This window comes from Neomonachus schauinslandi, chromosome 5 (assembly GCF_002201575.2).
Source record: "Neomonachus schauinslandi chromosome 5, ASM220157v2, whole genome shotgun sequence".
In the NCBI taxonomy this organism is placed as follows: Eukaryota; Metazoa; Chordata; class Mammalia; order Carnivora; family Phocidae; genus Neomonachus; species Neomonachus schauinslandi.
In genome coordinates, this window is record NC_058407.1 from 57,368,632 (window position 1) to 57,391,701 (window position 23,070).

General features: G+C 41.2%; 1 protein-coding gene across 1 annotated transcript; it reads left to right on the forward strand.

The window, feature by feature from the left end:
- Positions 1–4,818: 4,818 nt before the first annotated feature.
- NEMP1 (nuclear envelope integral membrane protein 1) lies at positions 4,819–22,380 on the forward strand. Its single transcript, XM_044915194.1, has 10 exons — positions 4,819–4,822; positions 5,610–5,789; positions 13,913–14,034; positions 15,534–15,753; positions 17,714–17,786; positions 18,837–18,930; positions 19,399–19,513; positions 20,203–20,428; positions 21,208–21,381; positions 22,085–22,380. The coding sequence occupies exons 1-10, from the start codon at positions 4,819–4,821 to the stop codon at positions 22,260–22,262; spliced, it is 1,386 nt and encodes a 461-aa protein (XP_044771129.1). The 3' UTR covers positions 22,263–22,380.
- The last annotated feature ends 690 nt before the right edge of the window (positions 22,381–23,070 follow it).

Consider the following 23,070-nt stretch of genomic DNA (forward strand, 5'->3'; position numbering starts at 1 on the left):
ACATTTAAGAAATCATTGACTTGTGAAGCCCCGCAAGAGGCCCAGAGCGCCCCCGCAGCCGGAGCTGCTGAGATGTCTGTTCTTCGCTTCCCTCCCACTCCTACCACCCCCAACTCCCCTCCTACTCCCTTCCGTTGAGAACTAGGAATTTCCAGCCTTTTGCAATTGGAGAGAGACAAAGAGACGGAGACTATGAGAAGCTATAGAAAAACAAAGACAAAAGACAGGTGGGGGGGGAGGGATGATAAAAAAAGGTGTAGCACAAATACAAAAATCTTATTTCTTCTCTTTTTCTCCGTGAGCCTCATTCTCCTCAGTGTGGATCAGGACCACTTCCCTACCTGACTCACCTGCTTCCTCCTCCCCCATCTGAGTGTTCTCAGATTACGCAGAGCACAGAAACGGATCCCATTTAATCAAGGATTAATTTATTGTCTACCCCAGTCTCTTCCAGGAAGGGAAACAGTATCCCCAGTCCCAATTTTCCAAGAACAGGGGAAAAGAGTGTGAAGAAGTGGGTGGAAGAGGAATGAGGAAATTGCTAACCAGAAGGATTGTCATTCTTGGGCACGTGTAGATTTTCATCTAGCAGATTGCACTGCTCACATTCCCCTCCCCTACGTTTTTACCAGGCCAAATCCAGTTCACTCAGCAAGGTCTGGCGCAAATGTCACCTTCCTGCACCCCCTCCCCAGGCAGAATTCATTCCTTCCATCCCTCAGAGGTCTCATGGCTCTTTGTACACCTTTCAGTTATAGTTGCTTGTCTCTCCCTCAGCCCAGGACTTTTCCAGGGTAGGTGGGCTATCTGGTGGGCCCTCTGAAATGAATGCATTGATGAGGTGATTTCCCGGTCTGAGCAATCTTGAAAAGGGTGATTGACACATTTTACTCCAAAAGGGGCCAAACCTGGGCAAAACTGTTAAGTGGAGAGGTCTCCTTTCTTAAAGTTTCCAGTGAGTGTCACAAGTCTGGCTCCTTGGTCTTTGAGAATGTCCACCGTTGTGGGGCACATGGCTGGCTCAGTCAGTAGAGCATGTGACTCCTGATCTTGGGGTGGTGAGCTCCAGCACCACAGTGGGTGTAGAGTTTACTTAAATAAAAAAATAAAAATAAAATGTCCAGTGTTCTGATAAATTAATTCATACCCAGATGGGAAATGTAGAAGACTGAAATCCTTGCTAGTAACAGAAAAACATGAATATAAAATAATGATCCTCACTTTTTTTCTCTTTGTAACATGTTACAATTGTGGTCCAAGGAGTGTTGGCCTTCAGTTTAGTTATTTTACAAGAGATGCTTCACCTGGCGAAAACAAATAATCCTAACCTCTGCCTTTAAGGGGGTAGGGAGATAGTGCAACAATAGGGGGCGCCTGGGTGGCTCAGTCGGTTAAGTGTCTGCCTTCGCCTCAGGTCATGTTCCCCGGGGTCCTGGGATTGAGCCCTGAATTGGGCTCCCTGCTGAGCAGGGAGCCTGCTGCTCCCCCTGCTTGTGCTCCCTCTCTGTCAAGTAAATAAATAAAATCTTTTTTAAAATTCCAATATATTGTCCCCTACTTTTATAAAATACACTAAACATGAATTATTAGAAAAGTGAAATAGGGGCGCCTGGGTGGCTCAGATGGTTAAGTGTCTGCCTTTGGCTCAGGTCATGATCCCAGGGTCCTGGGACCGAGTCCCACATCAGGCTCCCTGCTCCTTGGGAGCCTGCTTCTCCCTCTGCCTCTCTCTCTCTCTCTGTCTCTCATGAATAAATAGATAAAATCTTTATTAAAAAAAAAGAAAAGTGAAATAAATCCATATTTTTATTAGATTCAATAAATATAAAAATTCTCTTTCGAACTGGGAGAAAAGTTTCTAAATGTTTACACTTAATTTCTGAAATGCTTTCATTGCAGATTGGTAACAAACTATGAACAGCACAGTTGTAGTTAGTTTTTTTTTTTTTAAGATTTTATTTATTTATTTGACAGAGACACAGCTAGAGAGGGAACACAGCAGGGGGAGTGGGAGAGGGAGAAGCAGGCTTCCCGCTGAGCAGAGAGCCTGATGTGGGGCTCAATCCCAGGACTCCGGGATCATGACCTGAGCCGAAGGCAGACGCTTAACGACTGAGCCACCCAGGCGCCCCAGTTGTAGTTAGTTTCTTTACATCTGTGTTTTAGATCATACTAAGAACCCTGGGCTTCATCACTGGAAATACTAGGGAATCATAAAGACTTTGAAATATGGGAGTGACACAGGCAGATCTGCATTTAGGAGTAGTGTGGATGAAGGGTTTTATGGTTGCAAAAACAGCAGGGAAGCCAGCTTGGATAAAACTAAAGTGGTCCAAGTGAGAGGTGGCAAGGTGTATTCAAATAGCCAAAATAGCTGGGCTTCTAGCTTGGGTGACTGAATAGATGGAATGGAGTATCTTCATCAAATATTTATTGTGTGCAATCCTTTTCCTAAACCAAAAAAAAAAAAAAAAGTATGAAAACCAAAACTTTTTATTAACTCATTTGACATCACAACCTAATCTGACCTGAACTATTTGTGGCAGACCTCCTAAACTTGTATGAAGTTATTTATAGTTCCATCTATCCCACTTTTGTTTATCCCAGTGTGAATATTTATGTCTCAATGCAGAAAAATTAATTTGTTTGATTACAGGGTGCTGTCCTAGGCCCCATTGGGATTGTTGCTTTATATGTTGTATATGCACCATATTACTTTTCTAAAATCCAAAAATATTCTAAAACACATTTACTATCCAGATTTCCCGCCCCATTTACTCAACAGTCTTGGCCTGAGTTTTTGGTTATTTGCATACATCAGATCCACCTGCAGATAATGAATATTCATTGCATTGTGTGCTATAGACTCTGAAGATGATTCTTTTTTTAAAAAGATTATCTATTTATTTTTAAAGATTTTATTTATTCATTTGAGAGAGAGAGAGGGACAGAGGGAGCACAAGCAGGGGGAGAGGCAGGGAGAGAGGGAGATACAAGACTCCCCGAGGAGCCGGGAGCCCGATGTGGGGCTTGATCCCAGGACCCTGGGACCCATTGGAGCCACCCAGGTGCTCCTTAAGATTTTATTTTTAACGGGGCACCTGGGTGGCTCAGTCGTTAAGCATCTGCCTTCAGCTCAGGTCATGTAAGCATCTGCCTTTGGCTCAGGTCATGATCCCAGGGTCCTAGGATCGAGTCCCACATCGGGCTCCCTGCTGGCGGGAAGCCTGCTTCTCCCACTCCCACTCCCCCTGCTTGTATTCCCTCTCTCGCTGTGTCACTCTCTGTCAAATAAATAAAATCTAAAAAAATTTTTTTTATTTTTAAGTAATCTCTATATCCAATGTGGGACTCAAATTTACTGCCCCAAGATCAACAGTCGCATCCTCTACTGACTAAGCCAGACTGGCACCCCCTGAAGATCATTCTTAAAGTGTTTTGAGCAGTGTCCTCATGATTAAAATAAGGCTAAAAACTTCTTGTGTGACTACCTTGAAGGGACAGAACTTTTTTGGATGGTAAGGTGGAATGCGTTTATAGACAATACAGTCTCATTACTATATATCTTCTTTGTACATGTCAAAAGTCAGTGGTCAGTGATATGGAATTTGTTCCCAAATTAGTTCCTCTGTTCTCTGGCCTTTATTCAAAACCAGAGTGAGCTCTGAATGGTGACAATTTGGGGCCTGGTAGAAAATGAAGGGGTGTGTGTATGTGTGTGTGTGCATGTGTGTGTATACAACTTTATTTTTTAAAACTTTTGGATTTACAGAAAAATTGAGAAGATGGCATAGAGAGTTCCCCTATACCCTATATCTAGTTTCTACCATTGTTGCCCTACATCAGTATGGTACATTTGCCACCATTAATGGCCCAGTATTCACATGTTATTGCTAATGAAAAGTCGACAGTTTTTTCAGATGTTCTGAGTTTTTACCTAATATATATATTTTTTCTATTCCAGGATCCCATTCATGATACCATATTACACTTAGTTCTTTTGTCACCTTAGGCTCTTCTTGGCTGTTATAGGTTCTCGGTCTTTCCTTGTTTTTGATGACCTTGATAACTTTGAGGAGTACTAGTCAGGTATTTTGTAGTTTGGCCCTCTATTGGAATTTATTTTTTTTTTCTCTCATGATTAGGTTAGTTTTATGGGTTTGGGGAGGAAAACCACAGACATAAAATGCTACTTTCATTGCATGACATCAGGCATACATAGTATCAATGTGATTTATTACTGTTGATATTGACTTCTCCAGGTCAGCCAAGGGAATGTGTGTGAGAGAGACACAGGATGATACTGCAGCAGGGGTAGCCTAGACTTTTCTTTTTGAGGATGGAATTTCTTCTCCTGCCCATAGCTCAGACCCATTTTGACTCTTTAAATATACCTTGTTTTGAAAGCTTGAACCTTCCTCAGCAGTAACCTCCTTTCCTGAATTTCCTCTCAATTCACTGGGCTCTACGATCTCTAGTGCTCCTACCCACCACTATCAGATCCTCTAAAAAAATAAGATGCTTCAATTTCTACTAACATTAACTGAACACCTGTTTATGTGCCAGGCACTCTTCTAGGTCCTCACTGTGTTAAATCATTTAACGGGAAGCAGCCTGATGCATAGAAAGAACTCAGGCTTTTGGGTAAGACTTGGGTTGAAACTGCAAACCAGCCCAATTAACTATGCAATCTTGGGCAGATTCTTTGTCTTAGCCTCGGCTTCTTAAATGGAGATATTTGTCTCACAAGATGCTATAAGGAATAAAAAACTTTCTCCTAATCCTCACGTTCATTTCACTTCCAACCCTCCCATCCCCATGGGTACCTGGCTAGATCAGTCTAAAGACCATGCAACTCCTGATCTCAGGGTCGAGTTCAAGCCCCACCTCGACTGTAGAGATTAAAAAGTAAAATTTAAAAAAAATGAAATGAAATAAAATAAAATAAAAAATTACCCCCCCAAAACCCTATGCTTACATTTTTATTTTATTTTTTAAAAATTTATTATTTTTTTAGTAATCACTACACCTAATGTGGGGCTCGAACTTACGACGCCGAAATCAAGAGGTGCGGAACCAGCCACGCACCGCCCTAGGCCTACATTTTTAAATGCTAATGTTTATTCCCATAAAATACACAATTTTTTGTGTGTGACTTGTTTTAAATCATATAGGACTTTGGAGGACACGTCTTAAAAAAAATTGTCCCGTCAGGGACTCCTCCCATAACAAGAAGATCGTGGTAAAAAGGAAAGAGAACAGAAGAAACTTCAGACAATTTCGATGGAAATACCAAATTTGGTCAAGGAGGCCTCATCCATTCTGATTTTCTATTGGCTAAGCTTACCATCAATCTCACCAGTTGTAAATAAACTGGAGACGGAAGCATGTTGTTAAGGGGTGGGATCTTCCTGTCGCCATTGCTAAGGTGGAGGGTTCGTTTTCTAATAGGCTGGAAGCTGCTTTTCCCGCCCTCTCGCAGCAGTTGCTAAGAGGCGGGATTATAGAGTTCGCAAAGGACTGAGTGCTCGAAGCTCCACCCATCCGATTGGTTGGTAGGGGGCAGGTCTTGCAGTGGATAGGCTGCTGGCCCTGCCTGTTCCGGTTAGTTGCTGGGGAGAGGCACGTGAAGAGGAGGCGGCGTGAGGCGACCACGGCGGGAGGAATGAAAGTGGCGGTCTTACCGGCAGTTGGTGTCGGGCCCTGGGGCTGCGGGGCTGGAGGCCGTGGGGGCGGCGGGGTAGTGCGGCTGCTCCTGATCCTCTCCGGCTGCTTGGCCTGCGGCTCAGGTACCGCCGGGGCAGCAGCTGCCATCGGGGCGGGTGCCGAGGGGGTTATATTTAGAAAAGTGGGGCGTGTCCCCAGGGTGCGGACCGTTTTTCTGCGGTGGGGTGCGGACGTGGTGCGGAAAAAGCAGCTTCGTCGTGGGCACTGAGGGGTCAGGGCCCTGGGCGGCCTGGGGGAGCTACTAGAGTGGGGAGGAGCCTGGAGTCTTTTGGCAGAGACTGGAAGGGAGGCCTGGACTGGGTGAGATGCGGTCCTGGGGGCTGCGTCGCGCTGCGTGGGCCTCCCCGGTTTTCCTAGTTAAAAGTGAGGGGACCCGAGTACCATTGCTGGCAGGCAGAGCTGCCACGAGAATGGGGGCATCCCATTCATTGAGCAAATTATCAACGCCTTCTGAGCGTATGCTCTGTCCAGACTCGGCACGGGTGTGGCTGAACGGATCATTTTAATTCACTGAAATGGAGTGACTTCTATCTAATGTCTTCTGTCCTTGTAAGATCCTGGCGCCGTTAAATTCGCGTTTCCCAAAAAAAAAAAAAACAACAACAAAAAACCCACCACTACTACCAAAAAACACCATTCAGCATCAGATAGGTTTCTTTTGGAAATTTATTCATTTCTCAGGCAAACTTACTGCTGTCTACCTATTGCTGGATAATTGGCTTTGAACGGAAACGAAACTGTTTCCCTTTAACGCTCTAACTCATAAAACCTAGAATGTTTCTAAAAAACCGCCTACCCTCTTATCAAATGCACAAGAGAAAAATAAGTGAGGTTTCCAAGTTCCACTGGAGAGAGTTTGAAACATGGGGTTAAGGATAATCATATCTTGGGAACACAGTATGCTCTCACCTCCCCCATCCTTTGCTGCCTATCTCATGCTGTCACTTAAGATTATCCTTAGCTGCAGCTTTAAGGTTGTCTCAGGATCCATAGATCTAGTTCCAAAGTGTAACGTCCTCCTGCAATATTTTTTTGGGGGGGTGGGGGGAAGGTAGTAGATATCCAGGAAGGCACTTTTTCAGAGTAACATTGAAGGGCTACTTATGATCTGCATGAACTTGGGCCAGATGGTTAACCTCTAAAATGGGGTAGTCGATTGTGGGGATGAAAGAAAATATATGCAAAAATGTCTCTACCTAGTCAGTGCCCAATCAGCAGACACTTTAAGTTTCTTTTCTGAGAGGAACCGGGGTTTCTTAGCTTGGAGAAGGGTAAACTTGGGATGATATTGTGTGACTTGGTAGATCGTGTGGGTGGCAGCTACAAAGAGACAATCATGTAGTAGAGAACTTTCTAAAAGCCAGAGGTACCTAAAGATAAAATGCAGTACTTCAAAAGGTAGGTAGTTTTTTTTCTATTTTATTTAATTAATTTATTTAAAGATTTTATTTATTTATTTGACAGAGAGAGACATAGCAAGAGAGGGGAACACAAGCAGAGGGAGTGGGAGAGGGAGAAGCAGGCTTCCCACGGAGCAGGGAGCCCGATGTGGGGCTCGATCCCAGGACCCTGCGATCATGACCTGAGCCGAGGGTAGACGCTTAACGACTGAGCCACCCAGGCGCCCCTGATTTTATTTATTTATTTGACAGAGAGAGAAGGAGCACACGTAGGCAAAGCAGCAGGCGGAGGAAGAGGGAGAAGCAGACTCCCCACTGAGCAGGGAGCCCAATGGGGCTGGATCCCAGGACCCCAGGATCATGACCTGAGCTGAACATAGATGCTTAACCGACTGAGCCACCCAGACGCCCCTGGAATTTTTATGTACTTTAAAAATCAATTTGGGGGCACCTCGGTGGCTCAGTCGGAAAAATCAATTTGTATGAACTTTTTAATATATTAAGGATATATATTTTTTATGATCTATTTATTGAAAATTTTTCTTTAATTTGTTTACCCTCTTTTACCTTTTTTTTTTAATATTTATTTGAGAGAGAGAGCCAGAGAGAGCACGTGTGTGGGGAAGGGCAGAGGGAAAGGGAGCTGCAGACTCTCCAATGAGCAGGGAGCCCCAATGACACTGAGCTGACTGAGCTGATTTGACGCTGCTGAGCTGACTCAGGCTTGATCCAGGACCCTGGGATCATGACCTGAGCCCAAGGCAGACACTTTTTTTCTCTCTCTCGAAGGCAGACGCTTTATGGACTGAGCCACGCAGGCAGCCTTACCTTATTTTCTTATTGAAGTATAGTTGACATACAATGTTATTATTTTCAGGAATACAACATAGTAATTTGACTAATACATTACACAATGCCCACAGTAAGTGCGGTCCCTTTTTACCTTTTTATTTTTTTTAATTTTTATTATTTTTTAAAGATTTTATTTAGGGGGAGAGAGAGAGCATGAGGGGGGAGGGGCAGAGGGGGAGGGAGAAAGAATCCAAAGCAGACTCCACACTAAGTGCGAGCCGCAAGCAGGGCTTGATCCCACCACCACAAGATCACAATCACGACCTGAGCCCAAACCATGAGTCAGTCGCTCAACTGGCTGAGCCACCCAGTCACCTTCCTTTTTACCTTTTTTAATAGATTTATATTTTTATGTAGTCACTTAATTTTATTCTCTAGAGTTATTTCCATTGCTTTATGCTTAGAGAGCCCTCAAAAATTGAATTTATATCATTTTTATGCTACTCTTTAATTTTTTTATTTTACTTTTTAATCTATAATTACTGTTAGCATTTGGTGTAAGGTGAGGATCTACATAGGTTTTATTTTCCAAATAACCAGTCAGTTGTCCCAGCATCCCATTGAATGATCCTTTGCTAAGTGCACTGTTTAAGATGCTATTATTTATTTATTTATTTATTTATTTTTAAAGATTTTATTTATTTATTTTGACAGAGCGAGACACAGTGAGAGAGGGAATACAAGCAGGGGGAATGGGAGAGGGAGAAGCAGGCTTCCCGCCGAGCAGGGAGCCCGATGTGGGGCTCGATCCCAGGACCCTGGAATCATGACCTGAGCCGAAGGCAGACGCTTAACCACTGAGCCACCCAGGCGCCCCAAAGATGCTATTTTTTAAGAAGGCTTTTAAGTATGAGCTGAGTTACCTCTTGAAAGAAATGAACAGAGGCTATTTAAGGTTGTTTTTCATGACTTTTTAGGGTCTGTTCCCATCCTCACATACTGTGAATCATTTTCATTGATTCTACCTGTAGGTGTTACCAGTGCTGCTGATTAGTTTGTAATGACTGTAAACAAGTATGAAGTTATTAAGCTTTGAATAACTGCTTTATGGGTAAATGTGATAAGCAAGTTATGATTCACTACATTCCATGAAGGCATTTTCCAAAAATCTTTGGGCTCAGAAGGCATTTTCTTGAATGTTTAATCCATTCTGCTTTTTAACATGCTGGCTAACTTACTTTTGGTGGGAGAGGAAGAAAGGTGGTGTATATCATTTTGCTACAGGAAGCACAGAATTTTAAGGGGGCATTTTGACAACTTGTATATGTTTAAGATTGTTTGGTTTAGTTCTATGTGGCTAACAGTTTAAGCTAGAGCTGGAGTGGTGATTGTTTCACAGATTATCCCTTTTGACTGAATTGGTGTATTTTACCGCTCAGTGACTTTCCAAAGATGTGGCTGGCCAAGGTGCTGATTTCCATAGGAGGTTGCTATTAAGGACATTTATTTATTTACTTATTTACTTACTTAAAATTCTTTCCCTAGAATGTTATATAACTTGGGAAAATGAAGAACTAGATTTTAAAAGATGTTGCTTATTATAGAGCTCTTTTATTTCTTTAAGAAAATGACATCAGAGGGGCACCTGGGTGGCTCAGTTGGTTAAGCGACTGCCTTCAGCTCAGGTCATGATCCTGGAGTCCCAGGATCGAGTCCCGCATTGGGCTTCCTGCTCAGTAGGAAGTCTGCTTCTCCCTCTCTCATGCTCTCTCTCTCATTCTCTCTCTCCCTCTCAAATAAAATAAAATCTTTAAAAAAAAAAAAAAGAAAATGGCATCAGAGAATTTTAAAATTAGTTTCAAAACACTGATGCCTTTCTTGGCGTTAAGTTTTTCAAATGCCCTGTGCTATTGACATTATTTGTATCTCGCCATCTTCTTGAAAATAATAGTGGGTTAAAAAGGTGTAGTTTTCTATTACTTGGTGCTGTGGGAGAGAAGGGGTTACAAAGTGTGACTCTTGTTTTTGTTTTTTATTGGACAGGTGTATGTTTTTACTTTGGGTTTGTACACAGACTGGATATTCTTTTAAGGAAGTGATAGATTCTTGTACAACATTTTTTTTTAATACTTCCCAGTGTTTTTGCATACCTCAATGAATTTGTCAATATAGTAGTTTTAGCATTCCCATAACCTTATTCTCTTATACTCTCCAGAAGTAAATAAACTTTTTTTAAAAAGTTCTATTTATTTAAGTAATCTCTATACCCAACATGGGGCTTGAACTCACAACCCTGAGATCAAGATTCGAATGCTCTTCCCACTAAGCCAGCCAGGTGCTCCAAGAAAATAAACTCTTGAACCATATTTATGAGTGGATACTCTATCAGTACATTTGTGGGCTTGCTAGTGAGACCTTTTAAAAAGGTTTCATTTTATGAAAGATAGGCTAGGAGGAAATCCTAATTACTACTGGACTAAATCCTAGTGAGAAGCTGATAGATGGGGGTTCAGGGCATGCTACCTCGAAATACAGCATCTTGGCATATTGAATATTTTAAACTGAGGGAGTGTAAGAAAACAGCAGAAACAGGAAGGTCTGTCTGATCTCCCCACCTCACCTTCTTCTCTGAAACAGGCCATAATATCCTGTGAGAGGTGCCCTCCCTCCCCATACCTGAGGAAATGCAGATAACGGGACAGTGAGAGGAATCCAAGCAAACAGGCCTTTCTCAGTTTCCCTCAGCTTACTACCATTACTACATACTCTTTACCCTATCATATTCCTCCGCAAGTGTCTACTCTTCATGAAACGTAGCATAAAGGACTTAGGTCTAACTATTTCTTTGGGTCTGCATTTCCTTATGAAGGCTTTCGTGTCACGTAAAACTTTTGTTAAATAAATGTGTATGCTTTTGTGTTGTTAATCTATCTTTGTCAGTTTAAATTTTCAGACCCAGCCAGGGACACTAAGAGGATCAAGGAAAACTTTTTCTTCCCCTACAATATGAAGACTGAATTTCCTTTCCTTTCCTTTCCTTTTCTTTTCCTTTTCTTTTCTCTCTCTTTTTTGAATATTTTATTTATTTGAGAGAGAGCGCCAGAGAGAGCACAAATGGGTGGAGGGGCAGAGGGAGAGGGACAAGCAGACTCCCCGCTGAGCAGGGAGCCCATATTGGGCTCCATCCCAGAACCCTGGGATCATGACCTGAGCTGAAGGCAGATGCTTAACCAACTGAGCCACCCCGGCTCCCTAAGACTGAATTTTCTTAAAAATTGAGATATAATTAATGTATAATAAAATTCACCCTTTCAGTGGTTTTTAGTATATTCATAAGGTTGTGCATCCATCACCATTGACTAATTTCAGAGTATTTTTATCACTCCAAAATGAAACCTCATGCATCTTAGCAGTTCCCCATTCACTTCTCCTCCCAGCCCCTGCAAACCACTAAAATCTACTTTCTGTCTCTGTGGATTTGCCTATTCTGGACATTTCATATAAGTGGAATCATTCCATATGTGGTCTTTTTGGTCTGGCTTCTTTCATTCAGAATAATGTTTTCAAGGTTCATCCGCATTGTAGTATGTATTAGTACTTCCTTTTATAGTTGAACAATATTCCACTGTATAGATGGATATGTCACATTTTGTTTTATCCATTGGTTCATCAGTTGGTGGACATTTGGGTTGTTTCCACTTTTTAGTTATTGTGGATATTGCTATTGTGAACTTCATGTACAAGTTTTTGGGTGAGCTTGTGTTTCGTTTTCTTGGGTATGTACATAGGAGTGGAATTGCTGGGTCATATGGTAACTCTGTGTTTAACTTTTTGAGAAACTGCCAAACTGTTTTCCAAAGAGGCTGCGCCATTTTACATCCCCAGCAGCACTGTGTGAGGGTTCTAGTTTCCCACATCCTGGCCACCTCTTGTTATTGTCCTCTTTTTTTTTTTTTTTTTAAAGATTTTATTTATTTATTTGAGAGAGAGAGAATGAGAGAGAGCATATGAGAGGGGTTAGGGCCAGAGGGAGAAGCAGACTCTCCGCCAAGCAGGGAGCCCGATGCGGGACTCGATCCAGGGACTCCAGGATCATGACCTGAGCCGAAGGCAGTCGCTTAACCACTGAGCCACCCAGGCGCCCTATTGTCCTCTTTTTGATCTTAGCTTTCGTAATAAGTGTAAAGTGGTATTTCATTGTGGTTTTGATTTGTATTTCCCTGATGACTAATGATGTTGAGCATCTTTTCCTGTGTCTCTTGGCTACTTGTGTATCTTCTTTGGAGAAATGTCTATTCAGATCCTTTGCCTATTTTTACAATTGGGTTATTTCTCTTTTTATTGTTGAATTGTAGCTCTTTATATATTTTGGATAGTAGCCCCTTATCAGATACATGATTTACAAATATTTTTTCCCATTTTGTGCATTGTCTGTTTACTTTCTTGATAAGGTCCTTTGAAACACAAGTTTTAAATTCTTATGAACTCTGATTCATCTGTCTTTTCTTTGGTTGCTTATGCTTTTGTGTCATATCTAAGAAACTATTGCCTAATCCATGGTCATGAAGATTCACACTGTGTTTTCTTCTAAGAGTTTTGTAGCTTTTGTTCTTATGTTTAGGTTTAAGGCAGAAATTAACTTCAAAATTAGTCTTAGCTTCACCAAAGCCATTTTGGACTGGCAAGTATCCTTGCCTTTATCATGTGTGTAACTTTGGTTTTTTAAGGTTTGGTTGAGGTTTTTGTGTTTTGTGTTTTGTTGTATTTTTAGTTTATTTAGTTTAAATCTACCTATCTTTGTACCTAGACTAGAGTGATAACTAAATTTCCACTTAGAGTACACTTAATAAGTTGGTAAGTACAATATAGAACTAAGGAAAAAGTTATTTAACTGTTTTGTGGTAAAGAAGGTATCTTGTGCAAACTTGGGTGGGAAATTACAAGAGAGTGGTTACTGTTAAGCCTTGAGTTGGCTGAGATTGAATACAAACTTCTGAATGGAGAATCTTCCGTCTTGGCAAAATCAAAGGGAGGGCATATATTAGTTGACTGCTCTTAAAACTTGAAACAAAACAACTGGAAAAAAGCAACTTTGTGATCTGTTAGTATCTTCTTAAAGTCCTGTATATACAAAAACATTGCCAAATCTGTTCATTCTACTCTGGAAAAGGATAGAGGAAATAAATAGATGGGGTTACTTGAGCTATGCCTTTATAAGGGAAGCAGGACCTGGGTGTGAATCTCAGTTAAGTTATTCACTAGCGGTGTGACTTTGGGCAAATTGCTTAATCCTTCTTAAGCATCAGTTTTTTAAATTTGTGAAACAGGGATTATGAGAGTGCCTGCCTCATAGCATTGTTGGAGAGTTAAGTGAAAAAACAGCATACTGTCTTAATAAACACGTAATAGTAGCTTTTATTATTACTTATTCTGGGTTAGTGCCTATAATATCTAAATAATTAAATGTGACAGAAATAAGACTCTGCCTTATTTCTTCTCTCATTTCAGTTTCCTTGTTTCTCAGTCACTGACATGTTAACCCCAACGTTAAGAAAGTGGTCAGGGGTCAGTACTGTAACAGCATTGCGTGGTAACCAGTGCTGGCTACACTGCTGAGCACAGGCATAAGGAATAGACTTGGGGACTCACTGCGTCGTGCACCTGTTACTAATGTAACATTGTATGTCAACATACTTCAATTAAAAAAGAAAACAAGGGGCGCCTGGGTGGCTCAGTTGGTTAAGCGACTGCCTTCGGCTCAGGTCATGATCCTGGAGTCCCGGGATCGAGTCCCGCGTCGGGCTCCCTGCTCGGCGGGGGGTCTGCTTCTCCCTCTGACCCTCCCCCCTCTCATGTGCTCTCTCTCAAATAAATAAATAAAATCTTTATAAAAAAAAAAACAAAAAAGTGGTCAGTTTATTTTTTATGAAATGAATTGTAGTTATTAACTTGTTCTGTAATACTCAATTCTTATTTCCTTTCTTTGCATAAAGCTGGAGTTGCAGACGTGGTCATGCTTCAGGAATCCAAAGTTTATAAGTTGGATCACAGGCAACAGTTCTGTTATAAAAATGTGCTTATCCCAAAGTGGTATGATGTGTGGACACGGATACAGGTAATAATTTGGAGGCCCCTGGCTGGGGCAGCTTCTGTGAATATCTTGTCTGTCTGTGATTAGTGAGTACTTTGACACATTTTCCCCCTTCACACACAATTGGGGGGGAAAAAGGACTGTTAACAACCTTGTTAGGGTTCAGATTATCCTGAATTGTGTTTTCATCAGTAAACATTTATACTTAGTTTTCTTGTCTCTGTTCCCTTAAGTAGCTTATAATACTTGACTCTGAGGTAACCTTCCTTCCTCTTTTTCCCAAAGAAGCTTTCTTCTTGTCCTCTCTCTCCTTCTACATACACACAGACACACACACATATACATGCATGCATGTGCACAGACACACACTGACACGTGCACGTGCGCACGCACACCCCCCCCGGCCAAAGGCCTTATGCCTTCTTCGGCCTGAAAACTGTTGCGTGCCTGTCAGGATGTAAACTCTTTTGCCTGGCTGTTCCTATTCTATTTTGATTCTACACAAAATGTTTCATAAACCCTGTGCCTGAAGTTTTCCCTAGATAAAATGACTTTGGTTTCATTTATTTCATGACACTATTAAGCCACGTGGCAAGCGAGGATGTCTGGCTGTAATAATGATTGAACAAAATGAGTCCTTTTGGAAACGCTGCGGCTGCTGTAGGCATAGTTACTGATAAGAGCATTTGTTGTTCATATCAAAAACATTAAGGGTGGGCTTGTGGGTTTTAATTTTCTTTTTTTTATTGTCTGATATAAAGATCATGTTCCATCTGAGACACGTTATAACCAACATTTACCCATAATCAGTGATTTGTGACAAAGGGTTGAACTTCTCAGCCTGTCATTATGGGAAACATTTTCAGTTTTCTGGGGCTATTTCTGCCTGGCAATTTTTTTTTTTTTTTTTTTTTTGATTTTTTTTTTATTCTTATGTTAATCCCCATACATTACATCATTAGTTTTAGATGAAGTGTTCCATGATTCATTGTTTGTGCATAACACCCAGTGCTCCATTCAGAATGTGCCCTCCTCAATACCCACCACCAGGCTAACCCATCCTCCCACCCCCTTCCCCTCTAGAACCCTCAGTTTGTTTTTCAGAGTCCATCGTCTCTCATGGTTCGTCTACCCCTCCGATTTCCCCCGCTTCATTCTTCCCCTCCCGAGCCTGGCAATTTTCTTAATATTCTAGAGCCTTATTTTGTATGATCTGTCATAAATAGCTACAGTGATAACTCTTTCACCTTGGAAGTCTTTTTTCCCCCTGTGTTGTTCTGGCTTAATAGCAGATTCAGATCATGTTAACAACAAGACATTCTAACAGCTGCCTCTGTGTACTATGTACAATGTTATTTGCCCAATTATGTTTGAGCCATTGCATCTCTATATTTCTTATAAGCCTTGTGGAAAACTGGCACTATTACTTATTTAGCTATTTAGTCTCACGGTTTTTTAAAACCGTATTTATGAAAATTTAAAATTCCTACTTCTTTCTCATCCTGATTTTACTTGTGTTACAGATCCGAGTAAATAGTTCCAAACTAGTACGAGTCACCCAGGTGGAGAATGAAGAGAAACTGAAGGAGTTAGAGCAGTTTAGTATCTGGAACTTTTTTTCCTCCTTTTTAAAAGAGAAATTGAATGACACCTATGTTAACGTGGGCCTATACAGCACAAAAACCTGCCTCAAAGTCGAGATTATAGAGGAAGACACCCAGTACAATATCATCGTGACCCGGAGTAAGTCTTAACCTCTTTTTTCTGGTGGATTCTATTGTGAAAAGGGACTGAGCTTTCGAGAGTGTAATTAGTGATACAGAGAAGTTAGCCCAAGAAAACTCCCTTCTGGTTCTGATTATAGCCAGAGTACACCACTGCTCCAAACAGTTAAGAGAGTCTCTCTCCCATGTACAACCCTTTAGGCCTAGAATAGAGACTTCGCCTTAGGTCATTCTGAGTACCTCCTTACGTCGATTTGTGAAGACTTGTGTCCTGATACTTCCAGTGGCGCTGAGCTGATATGCCTAGTGTTCTTTAGGGTAAGACACATTTATTCCTGCCCTCTGGGCACTTCTAGACAAAGTTAGATGTCCTGAATGTGTAGACCTACATTTGAAGACCTGAGTGGTTAAATAATAAAAACTGAAGAAAAGTAGAACTGAATATTAATACTTCACAAATAAAAAAGATTTGTGGAACCATAAGTAACTATGAAAATCACTGCAGTTTAAGGCTTGATATTCAGTGGAACTGGGAGTTTTCCCTTTTCTGAATATGTTTGAGAAAGTTTCACAGAGGACTGGGATCGTTATCCTGTTGAATTTTCTGACTTTTGGTCTCTCCTTGGTTACTACCTAGGGTTCTGGGATGTTGTGAATAGCAGAAACATTCTTGGGTTTTGCTACAAAATATGTTGTGCCCTTCTAACTGTCCTATGGTTCCTCAGGTTTTTTTGGTTGTATAGAATTTGACTTTTTTTTTTTTTTTTTTGGTGCTCCTTTTACATGTACTGATTCTTCTTGCTCCTGTTCTGTTTGTGGACCTCCCCTAAACTCAGGGCTCTTGAATGTGAATGCTGTGGGAGTGTCTGGTATGCCGCTGAGGGGCCTCTACTTGGGCCCCCTGTCCTGGGTGAGATGTGTTTGAGTGTAGGCTTTTCCAACACAGTGCTTGTGTAGCAGAAGGAAGTAGGTGGTGGTGTTGGGCAAGAAAAGCAGCCAGTTAGAGAACAACAGAGGGCCCAGACCCAAAGTTCTAGGCAAATCTGCTGAATCCGAACCTGTGAGTGACTTTCGCGGGAAAGCCGGAGTGGTAGAGACCCCTTGTGGGCGATTGCATGAAGTGCTGATGGCATTATGCTTGGCTCCCATCCAAAGCAAAGCCTAGTTTCTTTTAGCCTTAGCATAGTAACCAAAATAAAAATAAGATCTCCAGAAAAGTACAGGTTAGACAGAGACCTACTTATATTTTCTGTTTGGAAGGGTTCCCAGGCTTTGTGTGGAATTTACAATGCTGTTTAGGTAGGTTGTTTGCGTTTATAGGTGACCCTTGAACAGTACAGGGGTTGGGGTGCTGGCTGATTTACCCCTCCCCTCACTGGAAGATCTGCATATAACTTTTCTTTTTTTTAAAGATTTTATTTATTTATTTGACAGAGAGAGACACAGCGAGAGAGGGAACACAAGCACGGGGAGCGGGAGAGGGAGAAGCAGGCTTCCCGCAGAGCAGGGAGCCCGATGTGGGGCTCGATCCCAGGACATGGGATCATGTCCCGAGCCAAAGGCAGACACTTAACGACTGAGCCACCCAGGCGCCCCAGTCTGCATATAACTTTTGACTCCCCAAAACTTCATTATTAATAGCCTGCTGTTGACCGGAAGACTTACTGATAACATAAACAGTCGATTAACACATATTTTGTATGTTATACATATTACGTGCTGTATTCTTACTATGAAGTAAGCTAGAGAAAAGAGAATGTTGCTAAAAAAACCATAGGAAGAGAAAATACATTTACAGTACTGTGATGTATTTGTCAGAAAAAGTCTGTGTATAAGTGGCCCGTGCAAATTCAAACCCATGTTGTTCAAGGGTCAATTGTATTTTATTAGCTGACCAATAATGCTAACATTGTCTTTCATTCTATAATGCTTTATACTGTTTGTTTTCCCTATCAAACAGAAGTCTTTATTTGTTTCAGGATTTGACCCCAAACTCTTCTTCATTTTCCTCCTTGGACTTATGCTATTTTTTTGTGGAGATTTGTTGAGCAGGTAGGTTCCAAGGCTGGAGTGCAGAATGACAAGGCTTAGACCCACCCTGGTTGGCTTTTATCATAGAGAAAGTGCTGCCCTTCCCTTTTCCACGAGCTTTATGGCTAGGCCATTGCCTGCTTGGAAAAATTTTTTAAATACTTTAAAACATGTTATAATTTTTGCTTTTTTCTTAAATTGAACAAGATTGGCAAGAATGAAATTCTCCTATTAAGTTGAGCCATCATGTGATGGGATTTAGCCAGTACATCACCACCCTTTCCACCATTCCAAATAACATGTTAAGTCCTCATTTTTACAGGGCCGTGTGTTGGTGAATTTCATGCCATTCAGGGGTAAAGGAACAAACACCAACCACTTATTCATTTCCTGTTTTTAGGAACCTCCTAGCTAAGCTGGGTGAAACTGACATGTACAAATAAGAAAACATAGATAACTGAACAAACATTGAACAACCGTAGAATCAACCTTAACTCTGTACACAAGTAAAAAGAATATTTGTGGAATAATGAGTGAAAGCTACCCACTGGGAGTTTGAAGTTGGGCTGGAGTGAAATTGGTAGAAGCTGTTCCTTATTTTGGGGATCCCGAGAGAAACTCACAGTGAGGGAGGAATGCCTGGCAGGAAGAGTGTGGAGCAGGAGCTCTTTATTCTGGGCTCTGCATCTGGTTTATCTTTCTGGGTAATCAGTTTAGTTCCAGTTTCCAGTGTCCACTCAGGCAGTATCCTTGCACCTTCCTTTTCCCCAGTGAAGCTGGGCAATTCCTCAGAAGGAAGATTGTCCTTAAAAACTGGGTTGGGATCGTGAAACTAAGCAGAGGTTTATTGCCGGCATATATTTGAGGGGCCTCACTGATACCAGTCCTCATAAGCCAGGAGCAATTACATTGTACCAGTCCCATCAGTGTTCAGACCTCAAGATTTAGACATAGACCTGCTCTAATCTGATACCTTTTTTCTGTCTTTCGGCTGCGATAGTTGTTCTTGTTCGAACAATGCCATGTATGAAGACTACACACATAGTCATGAAGTAACGTTTCTCTCTGCAGAAGCCAAATCTTCTACTATTCCACTGGGATGAGTGTGGGAATTGCGGCCTCTCTACTAATTGTCATTTTCATACTGTCCAAGTTTATGCCCAAGGTAAGTAGCAGAATCCTCATCTGCAGTCAGGAGGAGCTTGGATAGTTGAGGGACTGTTTTCTTGGATAATCTGACAGCACTGAAAATTTGCATTGGTGGCTGATAAGTCAATGTCCTTTTTCATTGACTTTTTCCTTGATTCAGAAAGGTACTTTCCATGATGACACTTGGAGCCTGATTACATACAAACTCCCCCTTTTTATTTAAAATCCTATGCACAGTGGGGAATGAAAGTCTCCTTCCTGCTTGCTGATTACATAGCGAGGCTTTTAAGTTATTTAGCACCTCATTTTCCCAGTGGTCTTTGCACACTATACCATTTTAAATATATAGGATGTCTTCTTAAGGGATGTGGTTTTTGTGCATTTTTAGTAGGTTGAATTTTTTTAAAATCATAGTTCCATTTTGCTGCTTTTATGTATGGGAAGCCTGTTGTAACTTTTTGTTTTCACTTCTACTCTGTCTTAGAAAAGTCCCATTTACGTCATCCTGGTGGGAGGCTGGTCCTTTTCTCTGTACCTCATTCAGCTAGTTTTAAAAAATTTACAAGAGATCTGGAGGTGTTACTGGCAGTATCTTTTAAGTAAGTGTTGTCGGTTTTGCTTTCCTTTTTATATGTTTATAGGTTGCTTTGGTTCATTTGATCCTGAAAAGATGTTGCCTGCTTACAGTCCATGCCATTTTATTAATCTGTAAGAATCATAGTTCTTACTTTATTTCTAACCCTGTGCAGTTGTCACATTAAATGAAAACGGTGCTGCCAGGGAGAAGACTTTAATTGGTTGGTGTTTATAAGTACACTTCTCTGTACACAATAGGCATCTTGCTGAAAAGTTATAAATTGACTTTATTAAGATAATCCTATTTTAAATACACTTGAAGACCTTAAGAAGCAAAGGACTCTGCAGTGGATTTTTCTATAAAGTGAAGATCCTTTGGTTGTACAGTTGGCAATCCTTAATCTACCTTTTGAGAAGTGATTAATCTGGATTTTCATATATTAGGCTTTTTTAAACCGACCATTCTAGCATTGTTCAACATGTAGCTTTAATCCTCCATTTGAACCAGATAAATTTGGAAACAACAAAGGGTAGAAACTTAAGGAGATAAATATATTTGAGTAATGAAAAAAGCGTGAATAACTGGGTAAAGATCTTATCCATTTTCCTAGTTCAATAGGTGCCATATAGTGAATGCACTGCTGCTCCCTGCACAAATTATTTTTACCAGTTATAGATGAAAAAGAATGTTTTCTGATAACTCTTCTCTTAGGCTATGTCTTCACAGTTGGATTCATGAGTTTTGCAGTCTGTTACAAGTACGGGCCTTTGGAGAATGAACGAAGTATCAACCTGCTGACCTGGACCTTGCAGCTGATGGGCCTATTTTTCATGTATTCCGGTATCCAGATACCACACATTGCCCTGGCCATTATCATCATTGCACTGTGTACTAAGAACCTGGAGTACCCTATTCATTGGCTGTACATCACCTACAGGTGACCGAAACGCAATATAACTTTGTATTGAAACACACCATTTGGGATGCAGTTGCGGCAAAAGGGTCCAGAGGCGTTGACCCGGGGGCCTCTTTGTTCATGGAAATTGATTGTATTATATAGCTTCTGCTTTTGTTCCTTCCAGGTCTTTCTTTTTAGACTCTCTAAAGGCATTTTTAGAATTTTATTCTAGTCATTTTATATAAAAGAAAAGCATCCAGTAAAGTGTCATGTGTTCCTGTTACCACTAGGTGGTGCAAAGTATACCACTTTTATGCCACATGCCTCCGGGTCACCTGGTTCCAGATTATTTCACATTGGTTCTCAGATTGTTCTGGGAGTTCTAGTCTTAAGATGTAGCTCACAGCGCGTTATCATCTTGTATAGGAACATGGAACGGTCATAGATTCTGAGGTTGTCAGTGGTGGTTCTATTATACATAGTCAAGGTGATGCCTTCAGTTTGGGGAATCTCAAGTTAATGGGCCACAATCTTATACCATCATTTTCTTGTCATTTTTCCACTTTCCAAATATTTTGTCTATCATTTATTGGAAAATAGGTGAATTTATTCACATTAGTGAATACTATTGATTGTCATTCCTAGTCTAACACGTCAGGAGTATATTATAAGTAAAGATGTCTATAGAAGAAAGGTGGGATGATGACTCTTAATGTCCAGGCTCTCTGCTGTATACTTGGCTCACTGAAGGAAGCTGGAGGGCAGGCTGGATAGAAATTACTGATTAATGATTCATGATGTTATTTTGGTGAGCACAGAAAGATGTGTAAGGCAACAGAAAAGACTGTCCCCCCTCGTCTCCTGACAGAAGAAGAATATCGGATACAAGGAGAAGTGGAGACCCGAAAGGCTTTAGAGGAGCTTCGAGAATATTGTAACAGTCCAGACTGCTCTGCTTGGAAGACTGTTTCTCGAATCCAGTCTCCAAAGAGGTAAACTCTTGGCCAGCTATGCCAGGCATCTATCAGGGTATTGTGACCTTGAGTTCTAACAGAGATCATATTTCTAAATAAACATTTTGTATTCATGGCTTTGTTTTCCTGTTTATGTAGGAGTAGTTGAGAAAAAGATACATATATCATCATATGTTAAGCATATCCTCAAGGAACCATCTACTCTAGATTTGATTGTAGCATTGAGAGAAGACTCCAGTACCATATTGTTTCCCGTGTGATAGTTTTACATTGCTCTCTGAGTGGTTTTTTTCTGTGGGGTTGGGGGTGTGTGTTCCCTTTTTATTTGGGAGCAGCTGTACCAATGAGTATGTGAAGCTTCAATTTGGAATCCTGATGGCATAAAATTTATAGGGCCATAAACATGAATAAATGTGTAATGCTCCATAATCTTCTCTTATCAGGATTACAAATGACTAAAGGAACCTTAGCACTTTCCTCACTAAAAGGATAGGCTAGTGCTTATTAAGCAGGATAGGATTTCAGGGGATGTTGGCTTCTGACCCCAGCTTTCCTCTTTTCTTTATTTCTTGCTTTTAGTCTGCTTCCCTGCTGGAGTAAGGCAGACTCTGTAAAATTTGAGCTGTGAGTGTATCGAGGGTTTCACTTTGTTCTTATTTTGGAAGGAGACCAGAAAGGACAGAAGGCAGGTTCTTAATGAGTATCATTTTCTCTTTTCCAGATTTGCTGACTTTGTGGAAGGTTCTTCTCACCTCACACCAAATGAGGTTTCTGTCCATGAGCAGGAATATGGATTAGGGAGCATCATTACCGAGGATGAAATCTATGAGGAAACATCCACTGAAGAGGAGGACTCAGATTCTCGGTATCCCGCTATCACACAACAAATCACCTTCTGACTTAGGTGGTAGTCAGTCATTTTTATGTGGACTGGCTTGGTACCTCAATGGTCCATGTTGCATGTGTGCACCATTGCTTCTCAACTCCTTGAAACAGGGTGAGATAGTGCAGAAATTCTCCGACTGAAATTAGAGGCCTGAGTAGGCCTCCCTCTGGAAATGGTCTTGGTGGTCTCTGTGGGATCCCTGAGGGAGAATGGGTGAAGTCGTGAATGCTTTCAATGCTTCCCATGGGTTGTTGGCCCACCTATGTTTCAAAAACAAAAAACCGGATGGCCACAGCTAGCACAGTGTTCTAGCTCCTCTTAAAGATTGACTCGGTGGTGGTATTTCTGCCACCATAGCTGGCACTCAAAAGTGAGAACTGTTACATGTGCAGTAACTCTTTCGGACCCTAGGCTGCATCTTCCAGAGAGAAATACGCAAATCTGAGCCTCCTTCACTTCTGCTTTTCTTTCAGTGACTTTAGAATAATCCTTGTTTTAGCTGTTTTAAGAGGAAAATAGATTTTTATTTCTGTCTTGTTTTTGAAACAAATATATTTTTTTAAATATAACAAATTCATGTTCCAGAACGAGCAAGTGCTCCAGATTGACAAGCCCATAGGTCCCTACATGTTTATTAATATGGATTATCCATTAAAGCCCCAGAATTGTTGTGTTGGGCTTTGAATTAGTTCTCACACGTTTGTCTAAATCTTGCTTGCTTTTAGGAACATGCCTGTGAACCCTTCTATAGGGGAGGTCTGTCAGGCTTTTTATTATATCCAAGTTTTAATTCTATCTTAAGACATTTGCATTCTTCCCTT

What these genes read in the sequence shown, in the direction of transcription:
- NEMP1 (XM_044915194.1), top strand. An exon ending in TGTGGAGATTTGTTGAGCAG is followed by an intron (nt 17,787 to 18,836) that starts GTAGGTTCCAAG and finishes TTCTCTCTGCAG; the next exon opens with AAGCCAAATCTTCTACTATT. An exon ending in TGTCCAAGTTTATGCCCAAG is followed by an intron (nt 18,931 to 19,398) that starts GTAAGTAGCAGA and finishes ACTCTGTCTTAG; the next exon opens with AAAAGTCCCATTTACGTCAT.